Below are 26,106 nucleotides of genomic sequence, written 5' to 3'. Positions count from 1 at the left end.
CACCACTGCAGTTGGAAGCTGATCTTCACCTGTAACTGAAATCATATCAAGGAGTTCTGAGACTGTGGACTCCAATGCACAGTGTGCGCCGAAGAGGATGCAAATGCGTCCTTGCCCACAGAACCACCTTTCAGATGGCTGTCATCAACCTGTGCACTTGCAGATAAGGCTACACTGCCGGGCATTGTCTGGTCAGTCACACCTGTGCCATCAGTTCTGAATGCGGACCCCTGACAGGGGCACCAGGCTTGCTTCGTGTCGAAACAAACATCTAGATACTCCAGTTTCTGGGATGGCTGCCGATTGCTTTTGGCCAAGTTCACTACCCAATCCAGTTCCTGCAGCAAGGAGATCACCTTATGTGCGGCCTGAAAATTGTGTCTTTCTTGGCCCGAATTAGCCAGTCATCAAAGTGCGGGTGGAACAGAAATCCGCCATCTCTCAACATTGCTACTACCAGCATGTTGACCTTACAGAAGGTTCTGGGCGCAGTGCCCAAACCGAACAGCAGCACTCAAAAAGTGATGTTGCCCAAAACAGCGAAACACAGATGTCCCAGCCGGATGGGAATATGCAGATACTCCTCTGAACAACCCAGAGACTTGAAATCCCCTGACTACTGCTTTTATCAGTGAGAATAAGGTTTCCATGCAGGAAATCATCAGTTGCAAAAGCTAGTTGACTCCCTTGAGATGGAACGAAGGACTACTGGCCCAAATTATTAATCTTGAGTCATGGGCCCTAGTATCACAGACCGCAAGCTGAGAAGTCTGTCTTCTGCGGAGAGCTGCAGGGAGACACCACAAAAACATCCCAAGGTACACTGAGAAACTCCAGAGCTGATTTAAAAAAAAAAAAAAAAAAAAAAAGGGAAGAGGCAACCCCCTATCTCCTGTTCCCAGGGGTGGGTTGGCACACCTTCATTGAGAGGCTGGGGGAGGGGAGGGGGGGCCACACCACTACCCAAACCTGCACCCCTTCTGGGCTGCCTAGGACAAAAGAGCCAAGACCTACCCAAAGGCCGTGTGCTCTGCAAAGCGTCTGATACCCTTAGCTCGACCTCTCGTGCCGAAGGAGCATGGCGCCTGCTTCTTATCCTCTGGTAACTGAGGAACCTGAGTCTCAACTTAGCCATTTTTTTTCCAGTTCACTCCCAAAGAAGAGTGATCCTTTAAAAGGTAATTTCGTAAAATTAAACTTTGAAATTTGATCGGTCTACCAATTCCTGAGCCATAGCTGATGCCTGGCTGATATTGCCATAGTCACCATCTGGCAAAAGTGTTGACCAGGTCACAGCCCAAATCTGCCAAAAAGGTGGCTGCCGGTTCCATCACTGCCCTGGAATTCACACCAGTTTCATCTAATTCCTGAGAGAGAGAAGTAAACAAGAACAAACCAACAGGGAGCAACAAGAAGCTATCTGCAAATTTGTTGCCTTCGCTTCAAAGGTCTGCTTAAAGATGGCCTCAATTATATCTTGCGCATCCTTCAATGTCGTTCCCTCTTCTACGAGGATAGTCCGCAGCCAGATCCAGGGGTACAGCCCTCCCAAAGTTAGTCCCCTCTTTAAAATTAGCTTCCAAGGCACCCCATTCAAGATCAATCAATTCTTGAATAGCCACCATAATAGGGAAGAATTGAGGCTTTTACGCAAAGAAATCTAAATGGAATCTTTCTCTGGTTCAGACATGGGATCAGCTCCCTGGTACCCCCAGCATCTTCAATGTCTGGGAGCCGGGGGGGGGGGGGGGGGGGTGGGGGGGTGTCCTTTGAATGAAATGGAATGCCGCTCCCCCAATTATAGGAATTTTATAAATGTAGCTACATCGCCATTCTCTGTTAGGTCGTAAAGACCTTTTCAAAGTTTATAAAATTCCTATAATCTAGGGTCGGTATTTCTATTTCATTCGAAGGCCCCCCCACTCCCCTGTGCCGCAATCTGCTCTTCCCTGCCAACCTGCGGAAAAAAAAAAAAAAAGTGTCCTACTCCGCTAATAATCTGATAAAATTATTTCCACCACCTAATTTGAAAGAATCCGCTCTGCATTTATAAGCATTTAGACATCACATTCCCTCGATGTAATTACATGCCTCTTATACAAACGGAGCACACTTTCTCTTATCATACACAGTCACTGTAAAAGCCAGGTTACATTGAAAAGCTTCTATTTTAAGATATGTACAGTATCTGGTCCCCCCGACGCAGCCCTGCTGCAAATCATGGCCATGTCGGGGTCCTTGTTTCTACACTGTAAACTATAAATTCCTTGATTAATGTGCACCATTGTTGTGACCATATCTACAATAAGTTTTTGTTGCCAAGATGTATTGACCAGGGATTTATGTCCGCCACGCATCAGTTACGTTGCATATAAATTTTTAAAATAGATCGTTTCCTTGTCGAAATGAGAATGCCCTGTATCAATTCTGGTAAGTTTCATTGAGCTAGGACTGTGTGTTCAACATCCATGCTGTGATGTGCACAGATGTGAGAAGCAAGTGGAGTAGAAACCCCTCCTCTTGGGTCAAAAGATCTGGAATATTGCTTAGCATCCTTGGGGTCTGTGTTAAACTATACAAGATACACATACCATGGTTGTCTCAGCCATGCAGGAGTTATTAGAATCATTCTTGCTTTGTCCTGGATGCATTTTTGCACTGTCCTGGAGATTAGTAGGATGGGAAAGGCGTAAAATAGCCTCCAACCATAATAGAAGAAAGGCATCCTAAGCCTTTGGGACTGGAATGAAGGAACAAAATCTTTATAGCTTTCTATTTTGTTCTATTGCAAAGAAGTCTATCCAAGATCAGCCCCAGAAGTAAAAGGTGTCTTTGGCTACTTACTGATTGAGGGACCATACTCGTGGGTGAAAAATTCTGCTGGCCTCTGTATTTGCTATCCCCGGTAAGAATATGGTCTGAAGGGAGACTGAGTAGTGGCCTGCCAAGTCCAGGATACGAGCAGCCTCTCTACAACGGGTCAATGAGCCAGATATCCCTGTTTGCTTATATAGAACATGGCTATCCTATTGTCCATATGTATCATGACATTTTTCTGCAGCATGTGACAGAATACAAATAGGTTGTTCCTTATCACTCAGCTCCAATAGACTGATCTGGTACAATTTTTCTTTGATGGACCAAAGACCTTGCAACTTATACTGGAATATATGAGCACCCCATCCCTGAATCAAAACATCTGCCATGAGGATTAGCTGGATGGGGGTTGATCAGAGAGGGGCACTTGTGTCCAAATGTTTAGCCACCAGGCAATGCCACTCTTCATTGGCGCTATTATGAAAACTCTTGTAGACAGGGCTGTAGATATTTTGTCCAATGATTGAGGCCCCCCCTCCCCCTGTAATAGTCACATATGAAGTCAAGTTCGGGGAACTACATGAATAGCCGCTGCCATATGGCCCAGTAATACCAATACGCAGCGTACCATCGAAGAAGATTGCTGGTGGAGCTGAGACACTAGATAGCATAGTTCCTGAGCCCTGGCGTTGGGGAGGAAAGCACTTGACTGAATTGTAGTTATTCTTGCTCCTATGAATTGCAGAAACTAAGTTGGTTTGAGCACCGATTTTTCATAATTTTATCAGGTAACCTAAATCTTCTAGGCACTGAATGGTGTCGAAATCAGAAAGAAGAGTGCCTTTCTCTGTGGAAACTATGAACCAGTCGACCAAGTAGGGAAATATTCTTTACACCCACTCGGAGAAGAGCCACAACCACTGCTACATATTTTGTGAAGACTCTGGGGGCAGGTAAGAGTCCAAACAGGAGTACTTTGCATTAGTGATGAACATAAGAACATGCCATACTGGGTCAGACCAAGGGTCCATCAAGCCCAGCATCCTAGTCCCAATAGTGGGCAATCCAGGCCATAAAAACCTGGCAAGTACCCAAAAACTAAGTCTATTCCATGTTACTGTTGCTAGTAATAGCAGTGGCTATTTTCTAAGCCAACTTAATTAATAGAATGTAATGGACTTTTCCTCCAAGAACATATCCAATCCTTTTTTAAAACCAGCTACACTAACTGCACTAACCACATCCCCTGGCAACAAATTCAGAGTTTAATTGTGCATTGAGTGAAAAAGAACTTTCTCCAATTAGTTTTAAAAGTGCCACATGCTAACTTCATGGAATGCCCCCTAGTCTTTCCATTATCCGATTCACATTTACCTGTTCTAGACCTCTCATGATTTTAAACACCTCTATCATATCCTACCTCAGCAGTCTTCTCCAAGCTGAACAGTCCTAACCTCTTTAGTCTTTCCTCTTAGGAGAGCTGTTCCATCCCCTTTATCATTTTGGTCGTTTTTCTCTGTATCTTCTCCATCGCAACTATATCTTTTTTGAGATGCGGTGACCAGAATTGAACACAGTATTCAAGGTGCAGTCTCACCATGGAGCGATACAGAGGCATTATGACATTTTCCGTTTTGTTCACCATTCCCTTTCACTGCCTTAGCACACTAAACAGAGGATTTCAACGTGTTATCCACTGACGCCTAGATCTCTTTCTTGGGTTGAAGTTCCTAATATGGAACCTAACACTGTGTAACTATAGCATGGGTTATTTTTCCCTATATGCATCACCTTGCACTTATCCACATTAAATTTCATCTGCCATTTGGATGCCCAATTTTCCAGTCTCACAAGGTCTACCTGCAATTTATCACAATCCGCTTGTGATTTAACTACTCTGAATAACTTTGTATCTACAAATTGGATTACCTCACTCGTCTTATTCCTTTCCAGATCATTTATAAATATACTAGCCGTTAAGTCCGTAACAACGGGCTACATTAATTTCTTTTTTTCAAGTCCACTTTCGAACACAGCACCCTTCCTTGCTTTTTCTCCCTCATTCCCCCTTCCCGGTCACTCACTCCATTCCCTCCCCTCAGTCTTAATCACCCTCTGTCTCCCACTGCCTCCCGTCACTCCCCACCCTCTCTCAATCCCATCCCTCACTCTCATCCCCTCCAATCCCCTTCCCTCTCCCTCAGCCCTCCCTCACTCCCTCTTTTTCTCTGCTCCACAACTTCTTACCCTTCCCACTTACTCACATCCCTCTGTCTCTCACCCTCCCTCCCTCACCACCGGGTTCACTGCTCCTCGCCTCAGAGCTGCTCTCTACTGCGCATTTGCGGCACGTCAGTAAAGCCTCATTTATCTAGTAGATTGAAAAGCACAGGACCCAGTACAGATCCCTGAGACACTCCACTGCGAAAATTGTCCATTTAATCCTACTCTGTTTCCTGTCTTTTAGCCAGTTTGCAATCCACGAAAGGACATCGCCACCTATCCCATGACTTTTTTACTTTTCCTAGAAGCCTCTCATGAGGAACTTTGTCAAACGCCTTCTGAAAATCCAAATATACTACATCTACCGGTTCACCTTTATCTACATGTTTATTAACTCCTTCAAAAAAGTGAAGCAGATTTGTGAGGAAAGACTTGCCTTGGGTAAAGCCATGTTGCCTGTGTTCCATTAAACCATATCTCTCTATATGTTCTGTGATTTTGATATTTAGAACACTTTACACTATTTTTCCTGGCACTGAAGTCAGGCTAACTGGTCTGTAGTTTCCCGGATCACACCTGTAGCCCTTTTTAAATATTGGGGTTACATTAGCTATCCTCCAGTCTTCATGTACAATAGATGATTTATTGTGAGTGTGTGTCCTTGGCCTAGTTTGGCTGCAGGTTAGTCTGCTCCCCAGCACAGACTGTTTCCTCACCTTAGATGAGTTTATCCCATGCTCTCTAAGGCAGAGAAGGTGACCCTTTGGAAATAGGGGGTTACATGAAATAACACTGTCCCAGTTGGCAACAGCTGCCTCAGTAGAAGACATATAAAAGTTAGTCGATGCTGGTTCCAGAAGTTCCTTTAATTGCTCTGAATTAGGACCCCTCTGATGTATGAATGGCCCACAGTTATCCGTTGTAAGATGCTTTGCAGCAGGCTAACTTGAGGACTGCAAAAAGTGTTCAGACCAAGGCACTTAACTGGTCTTTACTAGTATAGATGAGCATTGTAACAAATCCAACAGCACCATAAAAAAAAAAACAAAAAAACCCACACACAACTCAGTATTATTTCAAATTTAACAGTTCCAGCAGCAGTTAGCTCACAGAGGTATTCCTCTGGAAATTTCCCAGTACTTGCTAGATACTACAGATACCTCCTTCCTCAAACAAATCTCTCTTGGATAATTTTCTACCTAACTCCTCCTATAATAGAACTCTCAGGATTATTTTGCAATAGCAAAGTACGGTAGCTTCTTTTCCCTTTGAAACTCCCCAATGTAAATCACTCTTCTCAGACTATACTTTTTCATGCTCTCTTCTGGGATAAGTGAGTTATGTCTTGCAACTGCTCGACCCACTCTTCTCTCAGCAAACTAAGTCTGAGCACAACTGTGTTTTGGTCCCAGCCACACTTTTTGGCGGAATCTCTAGCAGGCTGGTTTTAAACATCAAAAAAACTGAAATTGTCCGTCTATGTAGATATCCTAAGTGATGTTGCATCACATTTTTCCCCCCAGTAGTCACTCATTACTAATTAAGGCTCAGGATAGTAACCAATAGTTAATTCATATTTCTCAATGCAACTCCATAGAAAAATGTAACTGCCTTTTTTGTACTGAGAATGCTGAAAAGTCTTCTTAGGCCAGAGGATTTTCAAACAGTGCTGCAAGATTAATCATTCCTGCAATCAACTATTGCAATTCCCTTTTCCTAGCTTCCCTGCTAATAGCCTGGAAGTACCTCAGCGTAAGCAAAATGCTGCCGCCCCCCCATCATTCGCTCTGGAACATCTAGATCCGAACTCATTTCCCGTCTTGGACTCTCCATTGGTTGCCAATAGCTTACAAAATGAAATTCAGAATTCTTACAGTAGTACAGATAGTCAATAGACCAGGGATTCCATAGTGTAATGCATGCTGAGAATCTATTATCCATCACGCTTTCACTCAACCAATAAGGGCCCTCTCCAAAACTTGCCCGCTTGAGAAACAGGAGAAAGCGCTCTCAATAGTGGGCCCATCCCTGTAGAATTCTCTTCCTGAAAAATCTAAGATCCTCACTGATCTGAACCAAATTTTAAGACGACTTGAAGACACTTCTCTTCTGTAAAACTCTAAATTTTTGACTTTGGACTAAAATGTCAAATTCTGTTTTCATTTTTCTTTTAGGATGTTTTTGTGTTCTTCTGTGAACGTTTTAACTTGTAATCCACCTCATTCTTGGGAGAGCGCAGGATATAAATTGAATGTCTCCTTTCCCAGGCCTTCCCTGTGAAGAGACAGAAGCCCAAATAGTACCATTCTATGATGAGACAGCTAACCTTTTCAGACTTCCTTACATCATTCTTTTGCACTTCCGCTCCTCTTTAAAGGATGCAAACATGGACTCTTGACCCCCTCCTAAGGGGAGTGGTTCACCTCACTATCCCCCCCCCCCCTTCCCCCTTATGAGCAATCACCACATGCAATGGTGACAGACCTATTGAGGCCACTGCTGCCATAAAGATAAAGTGCAACACTGCTAGTAAAGGACATATTTTGATACCCCCCACTTAACATTTCTAATGAATGTCATTAGCACACGAAGAGCATGAAACATAGGTGTGGACGTCTGCCCAAAACAGAATGACAAAGCTGCACAGTATTGTTTTAATGTTTGCTCAATAAAATGGCTTTTTTTCAAAACTGGTGTGTGCAGTGTTTTTGCTGTATTGTAAGTACTACACATGAAGCCTCAGGCTACTGGCACATACTATTAAGTACATCAAGAACACAGATGAGCAGAAAAGAAAATTACTACCGGTAAATGCAAAGTAGATGTGGCTTTTCCACCATTAAATATTGTTCTAAGCAGCATTTACTTATTTTACGATTTCTTCTCTGCAGTGCCCTACGGCAATCAAATTAGCTAACAGAATCGCAACTGAACATACAAGATCAACAAAGTAATGCAAATTACTGGTAGCCTGGTATATATGTACTGTAGTCAAGCAGCACAAGCTCAGTTTTAAATCGGTTAAAAGGAAAAAAACAAAAAAAAACTTTTCCAACTGATGAATACCAAACTTCTGCTTCAGTTAAAATAGCCACTCCTTCCAACTGTCAGCCCTTCTGAAATAAATTTAAGTACATTTGTAGTTCATGCTGTGATCCCTGGCTTTTCTCAAGCCACAACCTGCTATACAGAATGAGCATACAGGGTGTATGGTTTGGAATATTTCCCAGGATATGAGTAAGTACAAACTGGATTCAGTAGCTCAGGATTTATTCACATAGTTATCTCACCAAGTCACTTACAACCCATTAAGGAAAGAAAAAGCAGTTTACATCAGTGTGTCCCCCAACCTTTTCAAGCCCAAGACACACCTACATTAACAAAAATTATGTGGCATAATGACCTCCACAAAGCAGGCAAGGCAGACATGGAGAGAATTCATATGGCCAAAAGAGCTAGAGAAACACTGGAAGACCTGCCAATCTCTCTTCAAAGTTTTAAGAGAAAGAAATGGGGGGAGTTGAGCAAAGACATTTCTTTTTTTTTTTAATTACTACCCTTCTAGGTACTTCAAAGCAGATTACATTCAGATACTGTGGGTATGCATGAACCAATTCTCTCTACGTACAAGTCCAAGAGAAAGGAGAAGTCCGTGTGCTGCACGAAGCTGGCTCTGTTACCTTGGCTACCACGTATGGCTGCCAGAGCTCCTCCACTGCTGCTGCTTCCAACATGCAGACAAACTCACATCTAGTACTCAGTGCATGCTCTCCCTGACTCATTCAGCCCAGAGATATGATAGCGCTTCCTCCTTTGAGTCTTTCCCACCTCTGTGTGTACCGCACAAAGCAGGGCCCAGCTATCCATAGTCTGCATGATGCTTATTAATTCCCATAATTCAGGGCACATGCTGAAGCTTGGAAGGAGAGGCATGCATGACTATACATGCTCTAAGAAAGGAGCTTCAAATGTTTAAGAGCCACCCGTGGTGGCTCTTGTTGCTGTGAGGTGCTGAGAGCAGAGCCCAAGTGCTGAGAACCTGGCAGTGGCACCTGATCAGATCTGAAGACACACTTGTTTACATGAAGTTCAACTAGATTCGCCAATGCTTCACAAACACATGAATTGATTACTCAAAGCAGCACCTGAATGCGTATTTAAAAACGTTTAATATGCAGACAACACTGGCCAGATGTAAAATATTTTTCCACCAGAGAAAATGAGACAAATTAATTAGTACTAGAGATGTGCATGAGAAGATTAGGGGTTTTTTGGCACAATCATTTTTTTTTATTACATGCATAAAAATGCATTTATGCGTATGCAAACATGCATTAAAAAAAAAAAAGATAACCAAAAACACATACCTACTTAGTACACCTGGCCCAAAGTATCAGTTTCTCCAAGGTTTACAGAACGCTGCCTCTTGGCTACCTAAAGAAAAGGCTGAGTTCCAAACTGGGTACCAAAGCAGACAAGGCATGAATCAGGATTAGAGTGCATGCTGCCTGCCCACCCTTCTTACACTGGTATGTAAAGCACATACTCCCTAGTCTGCCCCAGCCCACAGGCTGTCAGAGAAAGGGTCATAATGTTCATTATGCCTGTTTACCTGCAGATCCAGACCTCTAAATAGCGAAGAATGTTATACATCTTAAGAAATGAAAGGGTGGAATGCCTTGGTTCTTAAAAAAATAAAAATAAAAAAAAGACCATACGGGCCAATACAGCCGATACAGTACAGTGCGCTCCGACAGAGCGCACTGTTAACCCTCTATTGGACGTACATTTTCGACGCGCTAGCATTACCCCTTATTCAGTAAGGGGTCGAAAACATGCGTCCAACCCCCCCGAACCTAATAGCGCCCGCAACATGCAAATGCATGTTGATGGCCCTATTAGGTATTCCTGCGCGATTCAAAAAACAAAATGAGCAGCCAAGCCACACATTTTGCTTTCAGAAATTAGCGCCTACCCAAAAGGTAGGTGCCAATTTCTTCGGGCACCAGGAAAGTGCACAGAAAAGCAGTAAAAACTGCTTTTCTGTGCACCTTCCGACTTAATATCATGGCGATATTAAGTCGGAGGTCCCGAAAGTTTCCAAAAGTTTAAAAAAAAAAATTTGAAGTCGGCCCACAGCTGTCGGGTCGAAAACCAGACACTCAATTTTGCCGGCATCCAGTTTCCGAGCCCGTGGCTGTCAGCGGGCTTGAGAACAGATGCCAGCAAAATTGAGCAGCGGCTGTCAAACCCGCTGACAGGCGCCGCTCCGGTCCAAAAGGAGGCACTAGGGACGTGCTAGTGTCCCTATCACCTCCTTTTGCCTGTTTTTACCGCCGGGCCTAATTTGAATAGTGAATCGTGCGCACAGGAGACTGGCCTGTTTGCCCGCTCTCCCGCGGACTTTACTGTAGCGGCCCGCTTGTGACATCAGCAATGCAAACTAACTTGCCCACACCTTTATTTCAAGAATCTTTTCCAAATAAATTAACAGGCCAATGCAATACAATGCACTCAACCTAGTCGCACAGTTGGACACGTGTTTTGGACACGCTAGAATAACTCCCGATGCAATAATGGGATTAGAGTATCAAAAAACACACCTCCAAACCAGCACGTTCAGGCCCGATACAGTACAGTGCGCTCCAGCGGAGTGCACTGTTAACCCGCGATTGGATGCGCTAGCTTTACCCCTTATTCAGTAAGGGGAAATAGCGCGTCGAAAACGCGCGTCCAACCCCCCCCCCCCCCCCCGAACCTAATAGCGCAAATGCATGTTGTGGGCGCTATTAGGTATTCCCGTGTGATACCCAAAGGTAGGCATTAATTTCTGCCGGCACCGGGGAAGTACACAGAAAAGCAGTAAAAACTGCTTTTCTGTGCACCCTCCGACTTAATATCATAGTAATCTCACCAAGTCACTTACAACAAATTAAGGAAAGAAAAAGCAGTTTGGGCCCATGTTTTTTCGTGCTTGATACTGCATCAGCCTATAAAAGCACTAAACTGACTCGTTTGCCATTACTATATTTCAAAAGAAAAACACTTCCTAATCCAAACACGTACTACCAATAGTTGTAGCGCCAGATTCCTGTTTGCTTAGCATTTGGTTTAACAAATTTCACTAAGTAATAAATTATATTTCCAGAGACTAATTAAATAGAAGACTGCCAGCACAATAAAACAGATCCTGGTCAGAATAATTTTGCAGTAAAATCTGCATTGTATTTAATTTTCCAAACCTGTAGTTTAGTTTTCAAAACTAATATGACCACATCTTTGTCTTAATTTTTTTTTCGTTGCAGTCTTTGGTAGATGCAAGCATTCCCGCAGTAAAGTTATCTTGTAACAATTACCACCCTTTCATTCCCTTTAATTGCTATCTACTTTGTATAGATACATGTAATGGCACATTCTAGTTTTATGGAGTACACGGCTATTTGCTTAAACTAAATACATCACTGGATAACATATAGCTTGCTTAACCCCCCCCCCCCCCCCCCCAAAAAAAAAACTAGAGCATGACGAAATGCCCGGAATAGAGACCGATAGAAGTAGTTTACCAGGAACTCGTAGGCTAGACAAGTTTCACCACCACACCCCAGCAAAGAAAAAGCAAACACAGATCTACAAGATAAACCCTGGCTTATACTATAAAAGTTTAGGAGTGGTCAACAATTTCCAAAGTGATATTTTTTTAAAACATGCTTTTCGAAAGGGGGGGGGGGAGTCATTGACAGTTGCACAGTCAGGGTGCCCTTGTTACATAAAAGAGCGGAAAAAAAGAGGTGGCTAACAACAACAACAAAAAAGTCGTTCATAATTGGATCCTATGGAGATTGTGTCTATCAGTTTCTCACTTCTGACATAAATACGAATCTTAAAACTAAGGCATATCCTACGCCGCAGAGTGCTGGATCCGACACCACCAGTCTTGCTGACTGTCGCCACCATTTATCAGCATTTCCTCCCCACTCACAGCCCAATTGCCGAGCTACCTGTCAGCCCCCAAACCCGTACCAGCAATGCTGCCGCGGGGGGTGTAAGTGGCCCGTCCCCACCCGCACTGCCCCGGGATGCTAAAAAAAAAAAAAAAGTCGCCCCGCTTCCTCTGGAAGGCTCTGGTCACCAGAAAGCGCAGAGAACCATCGACCAATGGAGTTTTCAACCCAAAAGAAAAGACTCCCCGAGCCGGCAGTCCAAGCCCGTACCACTATCTGCATAGAGCGGATTAGCAGGTAGCAAGCGGACCGAGGAAGACTCGGGAGGGGGGATCGGCGACCACCGACCACCAGGCTCTCGCTCTCTCACCTCGGTGAACGGATCCATGCTGCTCGCAGTCTCTCCGAGGGGGGAGAAAAAAAGGACACGCACCACCTACACCTCCCTATTAGCCTTCTGTTCTCGCTCTTCACAGCAGTTACAATTTGAATTTCAGCGCCCCCCTACTTCCACCTCTGCGCAGGCGCACGGGGGTCACGTGTTCGGGGGTTTTTTTTCCCCTCCCACGCTTTCTCGTTCTTTACTTTTTTTTTTTTTTCGTCTTCGTCTTTCCCTTCTCCTTAGTTTTGTCACTAGCGGACCAGTAGCACGCGCAGCATAGCAGTGACGTCATAGAGCGCCGGGGGCGGCCGCCTTGTTCGTTTTTTGAGGGTGGGTACTGCTAGGGGGTCTGAGCTGTGGCGTAAGAGGGGTCATTGGGTCTACTGTGCTGCTTTCAGATGGGCTGAAGTGGGAGGTATTTTTTTTCCCACTTTGCTTCTGCGCAGCTGGTGGTGGACCCCCAGACCCCTTTCCTGGGACAGCGCCGTGAGAGGAGATGATCCTCGCTAATATCACAGGGCTGCCTCAGATCATCGGCTGGGCTGAGCTCGCCCTAGCTACTTTTGACCCCCATCTCGTGCGTGCATGGGCGGTCTTCGCTGGGCTTCATAGCACTGGCTGCCTAGGGACAGAAGGAGGGGGCGGCTCAACCTCACCCTGCACCGTGACCCTCTCATCTTCTGTCTAGCATCTACTTGTGAGGTCCCAGCTGCATAAAAAAAAAAAACGTACAAAGCGCCAAGCAATTCCCGAACATCATGATAATCAGTTTTCCTAACAGATATTCTCTTTCTTTATAATCCACCCATGGTGGCTGTAATATTTGTTATTGGAGATCAAACTAATGTATTTTATAGCCACAGTAAAAAAAAATAAATTGCCCATTCCAAAAAGCGCACTATAGAATTGTAAACTAAAAAAAAAACAACAGAAAAGCTAATATTTTTTTATTTTCGCCGCACTAGCTTACTGTACTATGTACTACTCTATCCCCACCTTGTTGTAAACGTGTCTTGTTGTGACTCGCTTTGAACTCGTCAGTTGAAAAGGCGTGATATGAACAATGGTTTGGCTTCCAAATTGTTTTCTTTTAAATTCGTTTTATTTTGATTCTCATAATATGAGTACGATAAATTTTTTATTTCCTAACAACATATAACTGAACCATTAGTACTGTGCAAACTTGTAGCATTTTTAGAGGACAAAAATGTTTTTATTAATATTGGCATCGTGTCTTAAAAGAGGCTTGAGAGATTTTTTTTAAGGTCTGCATGACTTTCCCTTATAAAGCAGAAACATGCACATATTTACAAGAATTGTTTCCAGCTTTAAAACTTGGCTGAGACTTTCCAAAGCTGCTTTCTTCCAACGGATTTTTATAAGTGAAGTCCACTGTTACTGTGAAAAAGTTGCCGTCTGCAAATTCCATACCAGATTGTCATGGCTGAAACTTGTGAATCAGCTGGAGATATGCCAAGCCTGCATTATAAAAGAGGCTTTTATGAGAATTGGACAATGGCTAAATTTTTTAGTGTTTTTTGTTTTGTTTTTTTTAAGGAAGGGAAAGAAAAATAGAAATAAGCAGTAATAAAGTAAACCATCTCTCTCTGGTGTTAAAAGTGAGACATAAAGAAAGGAGGCCTAGGAGTAAAACCAGTAGACTCAAGAAATAAGAAACACAGACCTAGATTCATCATTTTGCTATAAATATAGCAAAAATAGCACCCACACATTGCAAGCTGCATGGGAGAGAGGGGGGGGGGGCTCACAAAAATGTTAACTATACCATTATAAGAGGGGGGCACTAGTAACTCGGGGTGAGGTTTGTGGGGGTAGGTTTTGGGGGGCAGTTTTACATGCACAGTTATACGTTCGAACAGCACAGTTACCATGGGGTTTGGGGGTTTTCTACCTAGCTTGATTGCAGCTAGGTAGAGCGTGCATCAAGCTAGGTAGAGAACATACAGCTTTTATGGTGTAGTTATTCAGCAGGTCGCCAGCAGCGATCGCAGGACCGCCCCCCGCTTCGCTCCTCCGCCCCCCGATAGCGCCGGGATTCACTAATGCCACGCGGCATTAGTGAATCTAGGCCTTAGTCTTCACTAAGAATATAAAATAAAAAGAGCTGGCTTTTCTGATTTGCTAACAAAAGAACAGACTAGAAGATATTACTTACTGTCCCATCCCTGTAGTGATAAACATGAATGCCTGCTTTGATCCCACTTCGTAGGTAGCTCTGTGCTGTCCACTTACAGCTTTAATTCATTTATAGTATTTTGGTTACATATTTAATATTGTTAGTGAATATTTGACTTCTTGGATTATCTTTTGGATTTAGTTCAGATTGTTTTTCTTAGGTAAAATATTTTAGGGGGTGAAATTTATTAGTGGTATGAAAATAAAGAACAACAAAACGAATATTAAGTTTGTGATTTTTTTAAATTTTATTTCCATTCACATGGAAAAACACAGTATCTATACTATTTTATTATTAGCTATAGCAATATTGGTGCATTTTTATAGCACCTTTGCCCAATACACTGTACATTTTTAAACAAGCAGGCCTGGGTTAGGACCAGGAACGGCAGCTCAGAAGTGTACGTCTGTATGCATACATATATTAAGTTGTATTTTCCAAGTCTAATTAGGTTGTGTCTGCTGTTGGAATTTTGGCATAGCTACTCTTGCTTGCAGAAAGTATAACAAGCATCTTTAATTTTAATAAAGTCAAGCAAAATAAAAAATGGAAGTATATAATAAATACAAAAAGAGAACCACCTATCTTAACAGATGAGATATTAGATCTTTATGTGATCAGAGACAGGCAGATAAACATGACTACAGTCAGTGAATTGCTGAAATACTCTAGTTTTTTTATAATCACTGGTCTCCAGATTGTATTCTTTACGTTTAAATTTTTTAACAGATTTTTTTCATATGCATTTTAAAATTATAGGACTTTTAATTACATATGAAAAAAATCTTTGTTAAAAAAAATTCAAGTGGGTTGAAATAATTTAGTAAGATTCAACTAATACCTTAATTAAGTGTGAGTTCCATAAGTAAATATAGTCAGCTTGTAAACTGTTTATTTCTGAAATAGTGAATGATGATTATTATTGTAATGATTTTCTAATGGGATCTCTTACTGTGGACTAAATATAAGAGGAATGAATATTTTCTTCTATTGTAAAAATTTCTATTCTTTTGAAGTTTATTTTCCTGTATTCCACTTGTTTCCAATCAAGATTGTATTCTTGTAAAAATTTGTTAAATATGATAAATTAAAAAAAAAAAATTTCAACAGAATCCACACTTCCACCAAGGCCTATGAGACTCTTATCCTAAACATCTATTCCCTACATGTTTGTGTTTCAACCAAGGTGGTCCATGCAAATTTCTCCAGTGTTCTTGGAAGCCTGATTTAGGCCATAGGTCTCACAAAAAGATGGTGCTCTCATCAGCAGGCACCCTCTGTCACCTTATTGGAGCATTAGTGCTATACTGACTCGAGAGCTTGAGCCACAAACCCCACTTATTACAGTAATCAGTGTGTTAGTGTTTGCTTTGGAGGACTACCAGCCAAGCACTTGCTGGCTTAGCTTTTGTGACTTTAGGGTGAGAATCCAGAGTGGCATGGCTGCAGGTACTACATCTTTTAAACAGTGAGTCTATTGCAAATATTTGTTTTGTAGTCCCCAATTATACATGCAGTTAGAAAATAAAATCCTGAAAAACAGGGTTGGAAAAATATTTTAAAAATTTGGGTGCCAGCCAACATTAGTAGAAGCTGGGAAAAATAATTTTTTGCTTATAGATTAAATGTTTCTATTTTTCTTCTATTTGTTTTTTTAATCTTTTGTTTATTTTACTCTTATCTGCTTATTTTTTGGAGTGATGTTGCTTTTTTTTTTTGTCTTTTTGGGTTTCTTTGTGTTTTTCTTACTCATCACCCAGGCTATAACCAATTTCCCCTTTCTTCTACAGCTTCTGAAGCTACAGCTTGCTGTGGTCCCCTAATCTCCATGAGCTGCCATAGCCAGCAGGAGCTGTCTCAGGTCCTCCTATGTGTGGCTTGGTGGCAGAAGCAGTGGCTCATCCAGCTCCATGTGGCTTTTCCGGGTTGACCTGGATGAGATTGCAGACCTAGCATAGAAACAATTATCAGCAATTACATTTTGTTGGATCAGGTATGTGGGATTTATCTTCTTTCAGAAAAGAGATAATACAAAATTGCTAAATTCATAGTTAACTACTTTTTTCAGTTCATAATTCCTACAGATGTACATTTGTTTTCACTTTTGTTCAGCCTGGCTTTGGAAGGAACTGCTCAATCATTTGGGCCTAGATTCACCATTCCGCTATAAATATAGCAGAATGATGAGCTGTGGTGAAAAAAGGGGCCGGCCACATCGCGCTGGTGTAGTTTAGCCCGCCACCACTATCGCCTCCATAGTGCCACAGCAAAAGGTGGTGCTATTTCCTGAGCTACTGCCGGCAAAAATGTCCAAAACATCGCCCGCAGTGGTGCCACCACCTCATTAGCCTTAACCCTGCCCAAACTCCTCCCTAACTCCACCCCTTCCCCTAATTTAAATTTTACCACTGCAATGCGCCCATTATTGCATGCAATAACTGCCCATCGCATTTTAAAGAAAGACCCTGATAGTGAGAAATTTTCATTGCCCTGCACCCCCCTATCCCCTTTTTAGGGTACCATCCAGAAAGGCCACGGGAGTCAAGGAGGCTGAATATTTGGTTAATGGTCATACTAGTACTGATAACAATTTAGATTTTTACAAACCTTTATGGTTAGACATGGTCATCTACCCTAAAGAGCGAAATACAAGGAGAAAGATGATAAATATTGTCTTGACTAAGGAGTGCTATCCTACAAGTGGTCATTTTGCATAGCTGGCAGCAGTGTTGTAGCGTGCCTATGGGTAATATGGCCATGGCCATGGGTACCAAAAGGCGCCATAGCACTGCCATGTGCCAGTGAGAGCAGTGCAGCCGACAGGTCTTCAGCAAAAGAAAAAGCAGCATGGCCCCATCAAAATTGACAGCATGGTTGGCGCGGCCTTAGTAAATGGAAAAGGAGCACAGCTCCACCAGAATCAGCAGCGTTGCCAGCGGGGCCGCGCTGCTTTTCCACTAAGGCCGCGCTTACCATGCTGTCAATTTCGGTGGAGGAGGAGTGCGCTCTGCCCTCCTGGAAGTAGTCCAGTGCTAGAGCTGGCTTGGTCCCGTGGCTGGAAGATGTTCCCTTGACCATGGGAACTGAAGGAGGAACCTGCTACTGCCTGATAAATCAAGGAGCAAGTGAGAGAGAGAGAGATCATGGGTGCTTGTGTGTGGGAGAGTGAGAGGGCATATGTGCTTGTATGTTGGAGAGAGAGCATATATGTGGGAGAATGAAAGTATGTGTGCATGTGTGTAGGAGAGAGAGCACTTGTGCTTGTGTGTGAGAAAGTGAGATCATGTATGCATGTGTGTGGGAGAGTGAGAGACCCTGTATGTGGGCGAGAGAGAGCATGTATATGGGAGAATGAGAGAGCATGTGTCTGGGAGAGTGAGACAACATGGAAATCAAAAGTTCCAAGATATGGATAATGGGGAAATTTTTAAAATCTTTATTTTAATTGTTGGGTATTATTTGATATGTCTGTTCTGAAATATTTTATTGATATTTGGAAGATTTTTTTATATGGGTTTTTAATTATTGGAAGAATTTTATATCAGTTTTTTTATTATTGAAGATTATTCTATTCATTAATTGTTTTGAATTATTCTTTTTATTGGTATGGTTTTACTAATTTTGTTTTATGAGGAATGGTAATGTTTCTGTTTTTTTACATTGTTGAAGTGCATACAGAATTTGGCTTGCTGCAGTTTCCAGTTTGTTTTTTTGTCTGTACCTTTCTATTTATACTGTATGGTCTCTTTATTCTGTATTTGAGGGTCTAATCTGTGTTTTGCATGTATGACTGAAGTGAGTTATTTTGTTAGTGTGTAGTTTCTATGTAGGGATCTATAGCAGCTTGGATTGTTCTGCTTTCCTAATAGGGGGGTTATTACTGTTTTAGACCTGGTGTAATATTTGTAGTATTAACTTTCATAGTTAGGGTTGTTGCTGTTTGAGTGCTGGTAATTAGTGCTGTTTTTATATAAAAATTATTTTTTTCTTGTGGCTCTCTGAGGGTCATGCCCATGCCCATGCCCATGATGCATTACAGTAGGCCTAATACCATATAGGTTCCAAGTGTCTCTTGCTTTTTTGCAGGGTTTTCTGGCACCTCAGCAGTGCATGTAAATATAGTATAAATAAGTATACATATTGTAAGTGATATTTTTACCTCAGAAGACTGTACTTTGGGGGGAACCTCGGTGGAGGAGAGAGAGAGAGAGGCCCCCAGTGTCTTGGGACCTGTACCGGACCTTTTTTCCAACAATTGCGCCTGAAGGAACAGCTGACCCCCGATTGAAGGGGCGGAGTCAGTGACGTCATCGCAAGTCCCTGGCTTCAAAATCGCCAGGAGTGCGGCGTTTTCACTGGGGAACCTCGGTGGAGGAGAGAGAGAGAGGCCCCCGGTATCTTGGGACCTGTACCAGACCTTTTTCCAACAATTGCGCCCGAAGGAACAGCTGACCCCCGATTGAAGGGGCGGAGTCAGTGACGTCATCGCAAATCCCTGGCTTCAAAATCGCCAGGAGTGCGGCGCATTGCCGCTGGCGGTGCGCAGCTTAGCCCGGAGAAGCCTGGAAGCCCAGGAGTCTTGCCGGTAAGTCCTAACACTTGTGTGGATTTCAGAGTTTTTTATATCTTCTCTTCTAACCCACAATATGGGAAGGAAGAGAAAGGTCAAAAGCTTTCCTATATCCCCCATAACACCTAAGGGCCCGATGGATAACCACATTTTTAGGCATGGCGAGACGCCATTGGGGGATACATCAGGAGGACAGTTTTCGGCCTCGTTGAGCCCCGGCGTGGGACCATCATCCCCCCTCCAGCCTTTGCCATTATTACCAGAAGGGTTTCTACACTTAGAACCAGCAAGTCTACCTAAAGGGAGTGACTGTGCAGTTTCTCAAGATGTTGAGACTTTAAGTAATTCTGAAGAAGGGCCAAAAGAGCCAATTTATTGGCCTATTGACACACCTGAGGATGTAACATTAAAAGATATATGGAAAATGATGGCAAAAATGAATGAAAATGTAACCCAAATGAATGTATCATTGTCAGCTATTGTAAATTCTAATAAAGTACAAATAGGAGAACAAAAACAGGGTATATCTGGTTTAAAGGAAGAGTTGGTGAAAGTAATATCCAAAATTAAATTATTGGAGGATACTGAGACAGTACATATAAAAGATAGTCTAATTTTGCATAGGGAAACGGAAAAACTAGAAAATATGATGACTTAAAAATTTGCGGATAAATAATTTTCCTCAGACTAGACTATTATCTCCAATGGAAATGTTTAAAAAATATCAGAAGGATATATTACAATATGAGGATAAAGATCTTCTTTTGGTGTCTAAGATTTTTTATTTCCCAGATAGATCAGAGGAACAGAAAGGGGAAAAAATAGAGACTTCTACTATAGGTGTCTCTACGTTTCTAGAAGAATCGATAGATCTTATCCAGAAAAGAGCTACCCTATTTGTATCTTTACAATTGGAGTCTGACAAGGATAGGGTGTTTAGAGACTTTCTCAAACACAAAGATCTTAGTTTTTGTGGTCAGAAAATATATATATTTCCTGATGTCTCAAGAGCCACACAGGCTAAGAGGAGACATTTCCTTTCCTTGAAAAGTAAATTGCTAGCAATTGGTGCTAGTTTTTTCCTAAAATATCCAAGTATATGTTATGTTACTTTTCAGGGAAATAGATTTAGTTTTTCTGATCCACTGCATTTGGAAACTTTTTTACAAGATAAAAATACAGAAGGTGGAAATTTAGATGGTTAAAAGAATCAAATGCTCTCTCTCCTCTAAATAAGTGATTATGTTATTCGAAATTTGAATTTATATGATTTTTCCCCCAATTATTGGATGTAAATGAGATACAAAGTTTTGTTTAAGTAGGGTTATTAATTTTATGTGTTATTTTATTGTATCAAAATTACTTATGGTATATTTTTGTTTGAAAATTGTTTTTGAATGAAAATTGAATAAAGAATAAATTAAAAAAAAAAGACTGTACTTTGAATGTTCTTTTTCATGTAAAATCTTTTATTATAAATGCATAATTTTTAAGTGTGTGTGTGAGGAAGATGTGATGGAGTGGCGGTTGCAAGGCTGTAAAGTTTTCCTAGGGCACCTAATATCCTTGCACTGGTCGTGGGCATTGCTGTACAAACATTAAACAGAGTCTCCCCAACTCGTGGTGTCGTGTGTTGTGTAATGGGTGAGGAACTAGATTGCCTTGCTACAGCTGGGATATTCTGTCCTTGACAGTGTGGATAGGAATAACTGGACAGATTGGTTAGGTCACTTGTTCTTTTTCTGCCGTCATCCACTACAGGGTCCCTAAACTATGGCCCATAGACTGGATAAAACCCTTGATGAATTTCATCTGGCCCCTTCGAGCGACAGCAGAAGGAGCTTCATCTGGCCTGTAGTGCATTCGCCACTGACACCAGTTCAGATATTTGAAGTCAGACATGGAAGCGACAGCATAGGTTAGGGTCTCGGGGGGGGGGGGGGGGGGGGATGTTTTCCCAAGGTAGCACTCCATTACCCTCTGATATTAATTTTGTTTTTCTGTCAGTTATGAGGTGTACGGTGTGTATTGGTTGTTAAAGACTAAACTGTTATTTTGCTGTATATAATTAGTTAATTTTTAACATGCCTGTGTCTTATTGTAATCCACCGAGCAGGGTTTGTCTGGTATAGGCGGAATATAAACACTTTTAAATAAAATAAAATAAATACCATGAGGGATGAGAAAGGGGAAGGAAGGAAATAGAGAGGGAGCAAGAGTGCTTGGTGGGGAGAAGGGGTTTGAGTGAGAGAGAGTGCCACATCCCATCCATCCACCCCTCCCCGCCAATTTCCGTAGGGGAGCAGATACTGGGAAAGGGAGGAAGCAGGGGGCAAAGGTTTCTGAGGATGTGAAAACTAGGAATATTACTGACACTCTGCCACGACCCTGGGAAACCTGTCCCCTGCCTTCCTCAGCATTTGAAATCACAGAAAAGGCCTTCTCCATAAACAAGTGCAAGGGGGCTCTAGTGCCCACCCCCCTCCCCCTAGCAAATGCTGAGAAGGACCACCTTCCAGTTCTCTCAGAGATTAGAAGTGTCCTACGTGCTCCTTCCTCTGAATAGTTTGGGGATTCCTGACCTAATATGTTACTAAGACTTTCTGCCCCACCCCAGCTCAGCCTGTCTTTTGGCTTTCCTCTCTCTCCATCTGCTTTCTCTTCAATTCTGCATGCCCTTCCCTCTTCCCCTCCAGCAGCAAGGGTCACACTGCTTGGATTTCTGCATGGCAAATACAAAGCTCGGCACTTTTTTGCTTTGAATCTTAACTGCCAAACATTAGAATACTCCTCATTCTGTCTACTCCCTTGGGGATTTACACTCTGTTGCAGATCTATTTATTTATTTATTTATACACTAGCTGTACCCGGCCATGCGTTGCAGTGGCTCTATCTGGTTAAATGGAAAAGAAAGAAAAGAGAAAGCGCACGTTTGTAATATGTTTAATTTCACAATGCTTGTGGGTATACAATATTTTTTGTTGTTCCATTGTCTGTCAGATATAGAGATTGTCTGGTCCCCCCTCCCCCCCCCCCGCAGTTGCGGGATATTTACTTGGCTTCTCCTTATCTGTGGGACTCAGGGGGCGGGGGTGGGGGAGGAGGGCAAGCTGTTCTCTGTTCAGCTCTTTGCACTTTGGCTGCTGCAGCTGCTTGTGATCTCTTCACAGCCGCTTTCTACTGCATTTGCTCTGCTCCGGCCGTCGCAACTCCCTCCCCCCCTTCCCCGGCGGTGGACGGACTGGCTCGGCGACTCTTCTACCCTTTCCTCCTCCTGTGTGTAACTGTCCGGCAGTCCCTACTCCCTCCCCCCTTCCCCAGCGGCGGAGGAACGGGCTGAGCCGTTTCTCAGAGCGGCGACTCGTCTGCCCTTTCCTCCTCCCCTCTGTGACCCCCAGCACGTAGCACAGAGCTCTATGGTCCGCCTACGTGCGGTAGAGCTGCTCTCTACTGTGCATTTGCGGTCCGTCGGTCAGAGCCCATTTATATTGTAGATAGCGTGTGTTGCTTTTACGTCCAACAGATGGCGCTGTTTTTCCAAAAAAGCCTGTTTTTACCCCCTGTCACAGGTGTGACATCTATATAATATAGATATATAAAAACAAGCGCGTATTCGAATGCAACGTTGTGTCAAAATTTCAAAGCAATCGGTGAAGAACTTTCGGAGATTTAAGATTTCGAACAAACAAACATTTACATTTTTATTTATATAGATTTATTTATCGCTTATTTACAATTCTAGGCGATTTACAATAAACATGCATAATCCAATATACATGTCAATAACATAATTAAAACAATAATTAAATCAATAAAACATAAAATCAACCAATAAATGGTACACTGAAATCATACATAGCATCACCAATAGATTATAACTGGCAGGCTTGTGCAAAATAAAAGAGCCAGAATGCTGTTCAAACTGCTTCATTTTTCAGTTGTTGGAATCCTTTAATATCTTTGTGAAAACTGTTAAGACCGTTTCATTTTTTAGTTGCTGGGACAGTGTATTCCACAATATTGGCCCCTGAACATAAAAACGCATTCCCTAGAGTCTTCCAGATGCATATGCTTAAAAGAAGGGGCATCTAAGTTCAGTTGGGATCCTGACCAGAGGGCTCTGGCTGGACAATATAGCTTGAAAGCAGCATTCACACTATGAGGTACGTTGCCTTTCACTCCATTAAAACTCTAAACTTGGGAGGGGCGGTGTTCTGAGACCGATCGGGATGGACATTTGATTTGGGAGCTCCTCACTTCCGATCACCTAATCAGCTATAAAAACTGTAATTTTACGAATTTCACTGCTCTTTATTCCTGGCTGCCTATCTAAATCTTGGGGATGGCCTCCAAGCGCAAAACTTTGGACCTTAAACACTTTTAATTTGGCAAACAAGTCGCTGATCCCCCGACTGAGGAAAGCAAACAGGCCTCGGCCAACACTTGCGATACTGCATCAGAACAGGAGGACCAGCTACTCAAGGCAAGTCCCGACCCTTCTGACTTCCCAAGTCGAGACAAACTGCGAGGTTGGTTTCTAGACCTCCACAATGATTTAAAACAGCATAAGAAAGACCTACTAGCCTCCATATCGGAGATTCGAGAGGACCTTGTGACACTGGGATCTCGCATTGTTGAAATAGATTACCGAGTCGAGAGGCATGCTGATTCTATTACTGAGATAGTGTTGCAGCAACAATTTCTCCAGAAGAAAACCAGCTTTTAGCTGAAAAACTAGAGGATCTTGAAAACCGCTCCAGGCGGTGTAATTTGAGGATCAGAGGAGTGCCCGAGACCGAAGCCTATAAGGATGTGAAGGTAGTAGCTATTAAAATCTGCACCTTTTTTCTCCCCTTTCAGGCAGAAGGTTCCCCAGCCTCTGGGGATTTGAGAGCTCTGATAGAAATCAAGCGTGCACATAGAGCACGCGGCCCGAGGCCTGATAACAGAGATAGAGACATTGTGCTTTGCCTGCAGAGTTATCATCAAAAATCTCTGACTTATGAAGCAGCACGAAGACAACAGGCCTGGTCCTGGGAAGGACGTAATATTATGGTTTTTCAAGACTTAACTGCCATTACCCTTCATAAAACTATGAACTCCGAGATGTCACCCGAGCGTTGTGCGCTGAACAGATTTGTTACAGATGGGCATTTCCCTTTGGGCTGTACTTCATGATTAAGGGAACCTCATTTAGAGTAAAAAATGAGCCTTCCCAAGATGGCACCCTCAGCATCTAAAGTAGACTTGTGTCCTCACTGGTAACGAGCGGCCAAGGGTGGCCGAAGACTACGCCAACAATCAGGAAATTCCCACAACACCCCATCAGAGCAAGAATGAAACACGAGGAAAGAACGGTGGTTTCGTTTACAGACTCAGGACTATTCATAGCTCTTACAATGTTGAGGAGCTCGTGCCTGTCTGCATGTACAGTGAGCAGGGCTATGATTGCCGGGACAGTGTTTGTATCTTACTGATGAGTTTTTCTCTCTCATTTTGGGTTCATATGAGAAAATAATTGTGGTTTTCTTTTTCTAAATTTCTTGCTATTTTTCTTACGTGGGTGGTCAGGGGTGGAGTACCATTCTTTTCTCCTTCCCGGGTCGATCTCACTTGTCCCCATGGGGAGGAGAAACCGCCATGGAGGTTGGCGGGTTGATTAATGAGGGCTGGAGATTAGAGGGGGAGGGTGTAGCATGGCATTGTACTACCGGTTAGGGCTCGTTTTACCTTTTGTTCTTTATTACCAAAATTCCCCGAGAACAGTGCTAAATACTTGTAATGCAAGCTTATATATCCCTCATTTACTTGTATGTCTATCTGAATCTTCTCTCTCAATGTTAAGGGATTAAATGCCTTTCGGAAACACCAATTATTATTTCAAGAGCTAGCTACAAATAAGGTTTCTATTGCTCTGCTCCAAGAAACGCACCTTAGGAAAAGACATCTCCGCTATTTAACCCACAAAGACAATCCTTACCAGTTCCTGACCTCTAGCTCAGTTAGGGCAAGGTATTGTGGTGAAGCTATTTTAATTGCCGGTACTCTAACTCACAAAGTACTATTTTGCTGTTCTGATCCTCAGGTGAGATATTTACTCTTAAAAATCCATTTGGGCAACGAGGTCTACACTTTTGTAAATATTTATTTTCCTTGCATGGAACAACAGTCCTTCTTGTCAATGATAGATAGAGCAGCGTTTTCTCTGTGCTGATCTCACGATGCACGAGATCAGCAAGGAGGAAGTGCTAGTCCCGCCAATTTTAAATATCACGGGGCCCGCACAGAGGAGGAGGCAGCAGAACAGGCTTATGTGCCAGAAGCAGCAACGAGCAATCGGCTCCTCCCCAACAGCCACACGGCAGTGGTGACAGCAGCAACAGGAATGAGAGAGGTTTAGAGGCTGCCAGCAAAACAAAGAGAGGGGGGTCTGCCTTCAGTGTGTATGAACGGGAGCTTGTCTGTGTGTTTATGTGTGTGTGTGAGAGAGAGAATGGGTGCCTGCCTAGGGTCTGTCTGTATGTAGGGGATAATGGGTGCCTGCCTGGAGTCTGAGTGTATGTGAGAGAATTAGTGCCTACTTGGGGGTCTGTGTGTGTGTATGTGTGTGTGTGTGTGTGTGTATGAGAGAGAAAGAATAAGTGCCTGCCTGGAGGTCGGTCTGTGTGTATGTGTGAGAATGAATAGATGCCTTCCTTGGGGGTCTGTGTGGGCGAGAGCCTGCGTGTGTATGAGGGAATCTGGGGGAGTAAGAGCTTTTGTGTGCATGGTGCGGGGGGGGGGGGGAGGGAGAGGGACTTAGAGCCTGTGTATGAGAGGGTGCGGGTATATATGAGAGAATGAACATGCGAGTGTGTGTGTGAACGAGATGGGATAAAGTTTGGGTGTCCTCTTAGCCCCCTAATTCTCGACAATCTCAGGGTGACTGGAAATCAAGTTCCCAGGTATGGACAGCAGGGACTTTTTTATCCTTATT

The 26,106-nt window shown here is 42.9% G+C and overlaps 1 protein-coding gene and 1 long non-coding RNA gene across 9 annotated transcripts in view; one reads left to right on the top strand and one right to left on the bottom strand.

Annotated features, from left to right (window-relative positions):
- ANLN (anillin actin binding protein) overlaps positions 1-12,589 on the bottom strand; it is a 212,424-nt gene extending 199,835 nt beyond the window's left edge. For 3 of the 7 annotated variants that reach the window (XM_029589492.1, XM_029589494.1, XM_029589495.1), the window contains exon 1: positions 12,352-12,588. In XM_029589492.1, the coding sequence (XP_029445352.1) occupies positions 12,352-12,369 (18 nt within the window). In that variant the 5' untranslated portion in view covers positions 12,370-12,588. Of the gene's footprint in view, positions 1-12,351 lie in introns of all 7 variants that reach the window. The other 4 variants (XM_029589496.1, XM_029589497.1, XM_029589491.1 and 1 more) reach the window with 3 other exon arrangements.
- Positions 12,587-26,106, top strand: part of LOC115084526 — a 29,736-nt gene continuing 16,216 nt past the window's right edge. The window contains exons 1-2 of one of the 2 annotated variants that reach the window (XR_003854588.1): positions 12,587-12,693; positions 16,351-16,553. This is a non-coding gene — a long non-coding RNA (uncharacterized LOC115084526). Of the gene's footprint in view, positions 12,694-12,731; positions 12,779-16,350; positions 16,554-26,106 lie in introns of those variants that run through there. The other variant, XR_003854589.1, reaches the window with a different exon arrangement.

Source organism: Rhinatrema bivittatum, chromosome 2 (assembly GCF_901001135.1).
Source record: "Rhinatrema bivittatum chromosome 2, aRhiBiv1.1, whole genome shotgun sequence".
Taxonomy (NCBI): domain Eukaryota; kingdom Metazoa; phylum Chordata; class Amphibia; order Gymnophiona; family Rhinatrematidae; genus Rhinatrema; species Rhinatrema bivittatum.
This window is presented reverse-complemented; position numbering and strand designations above follow the sequence as displayed.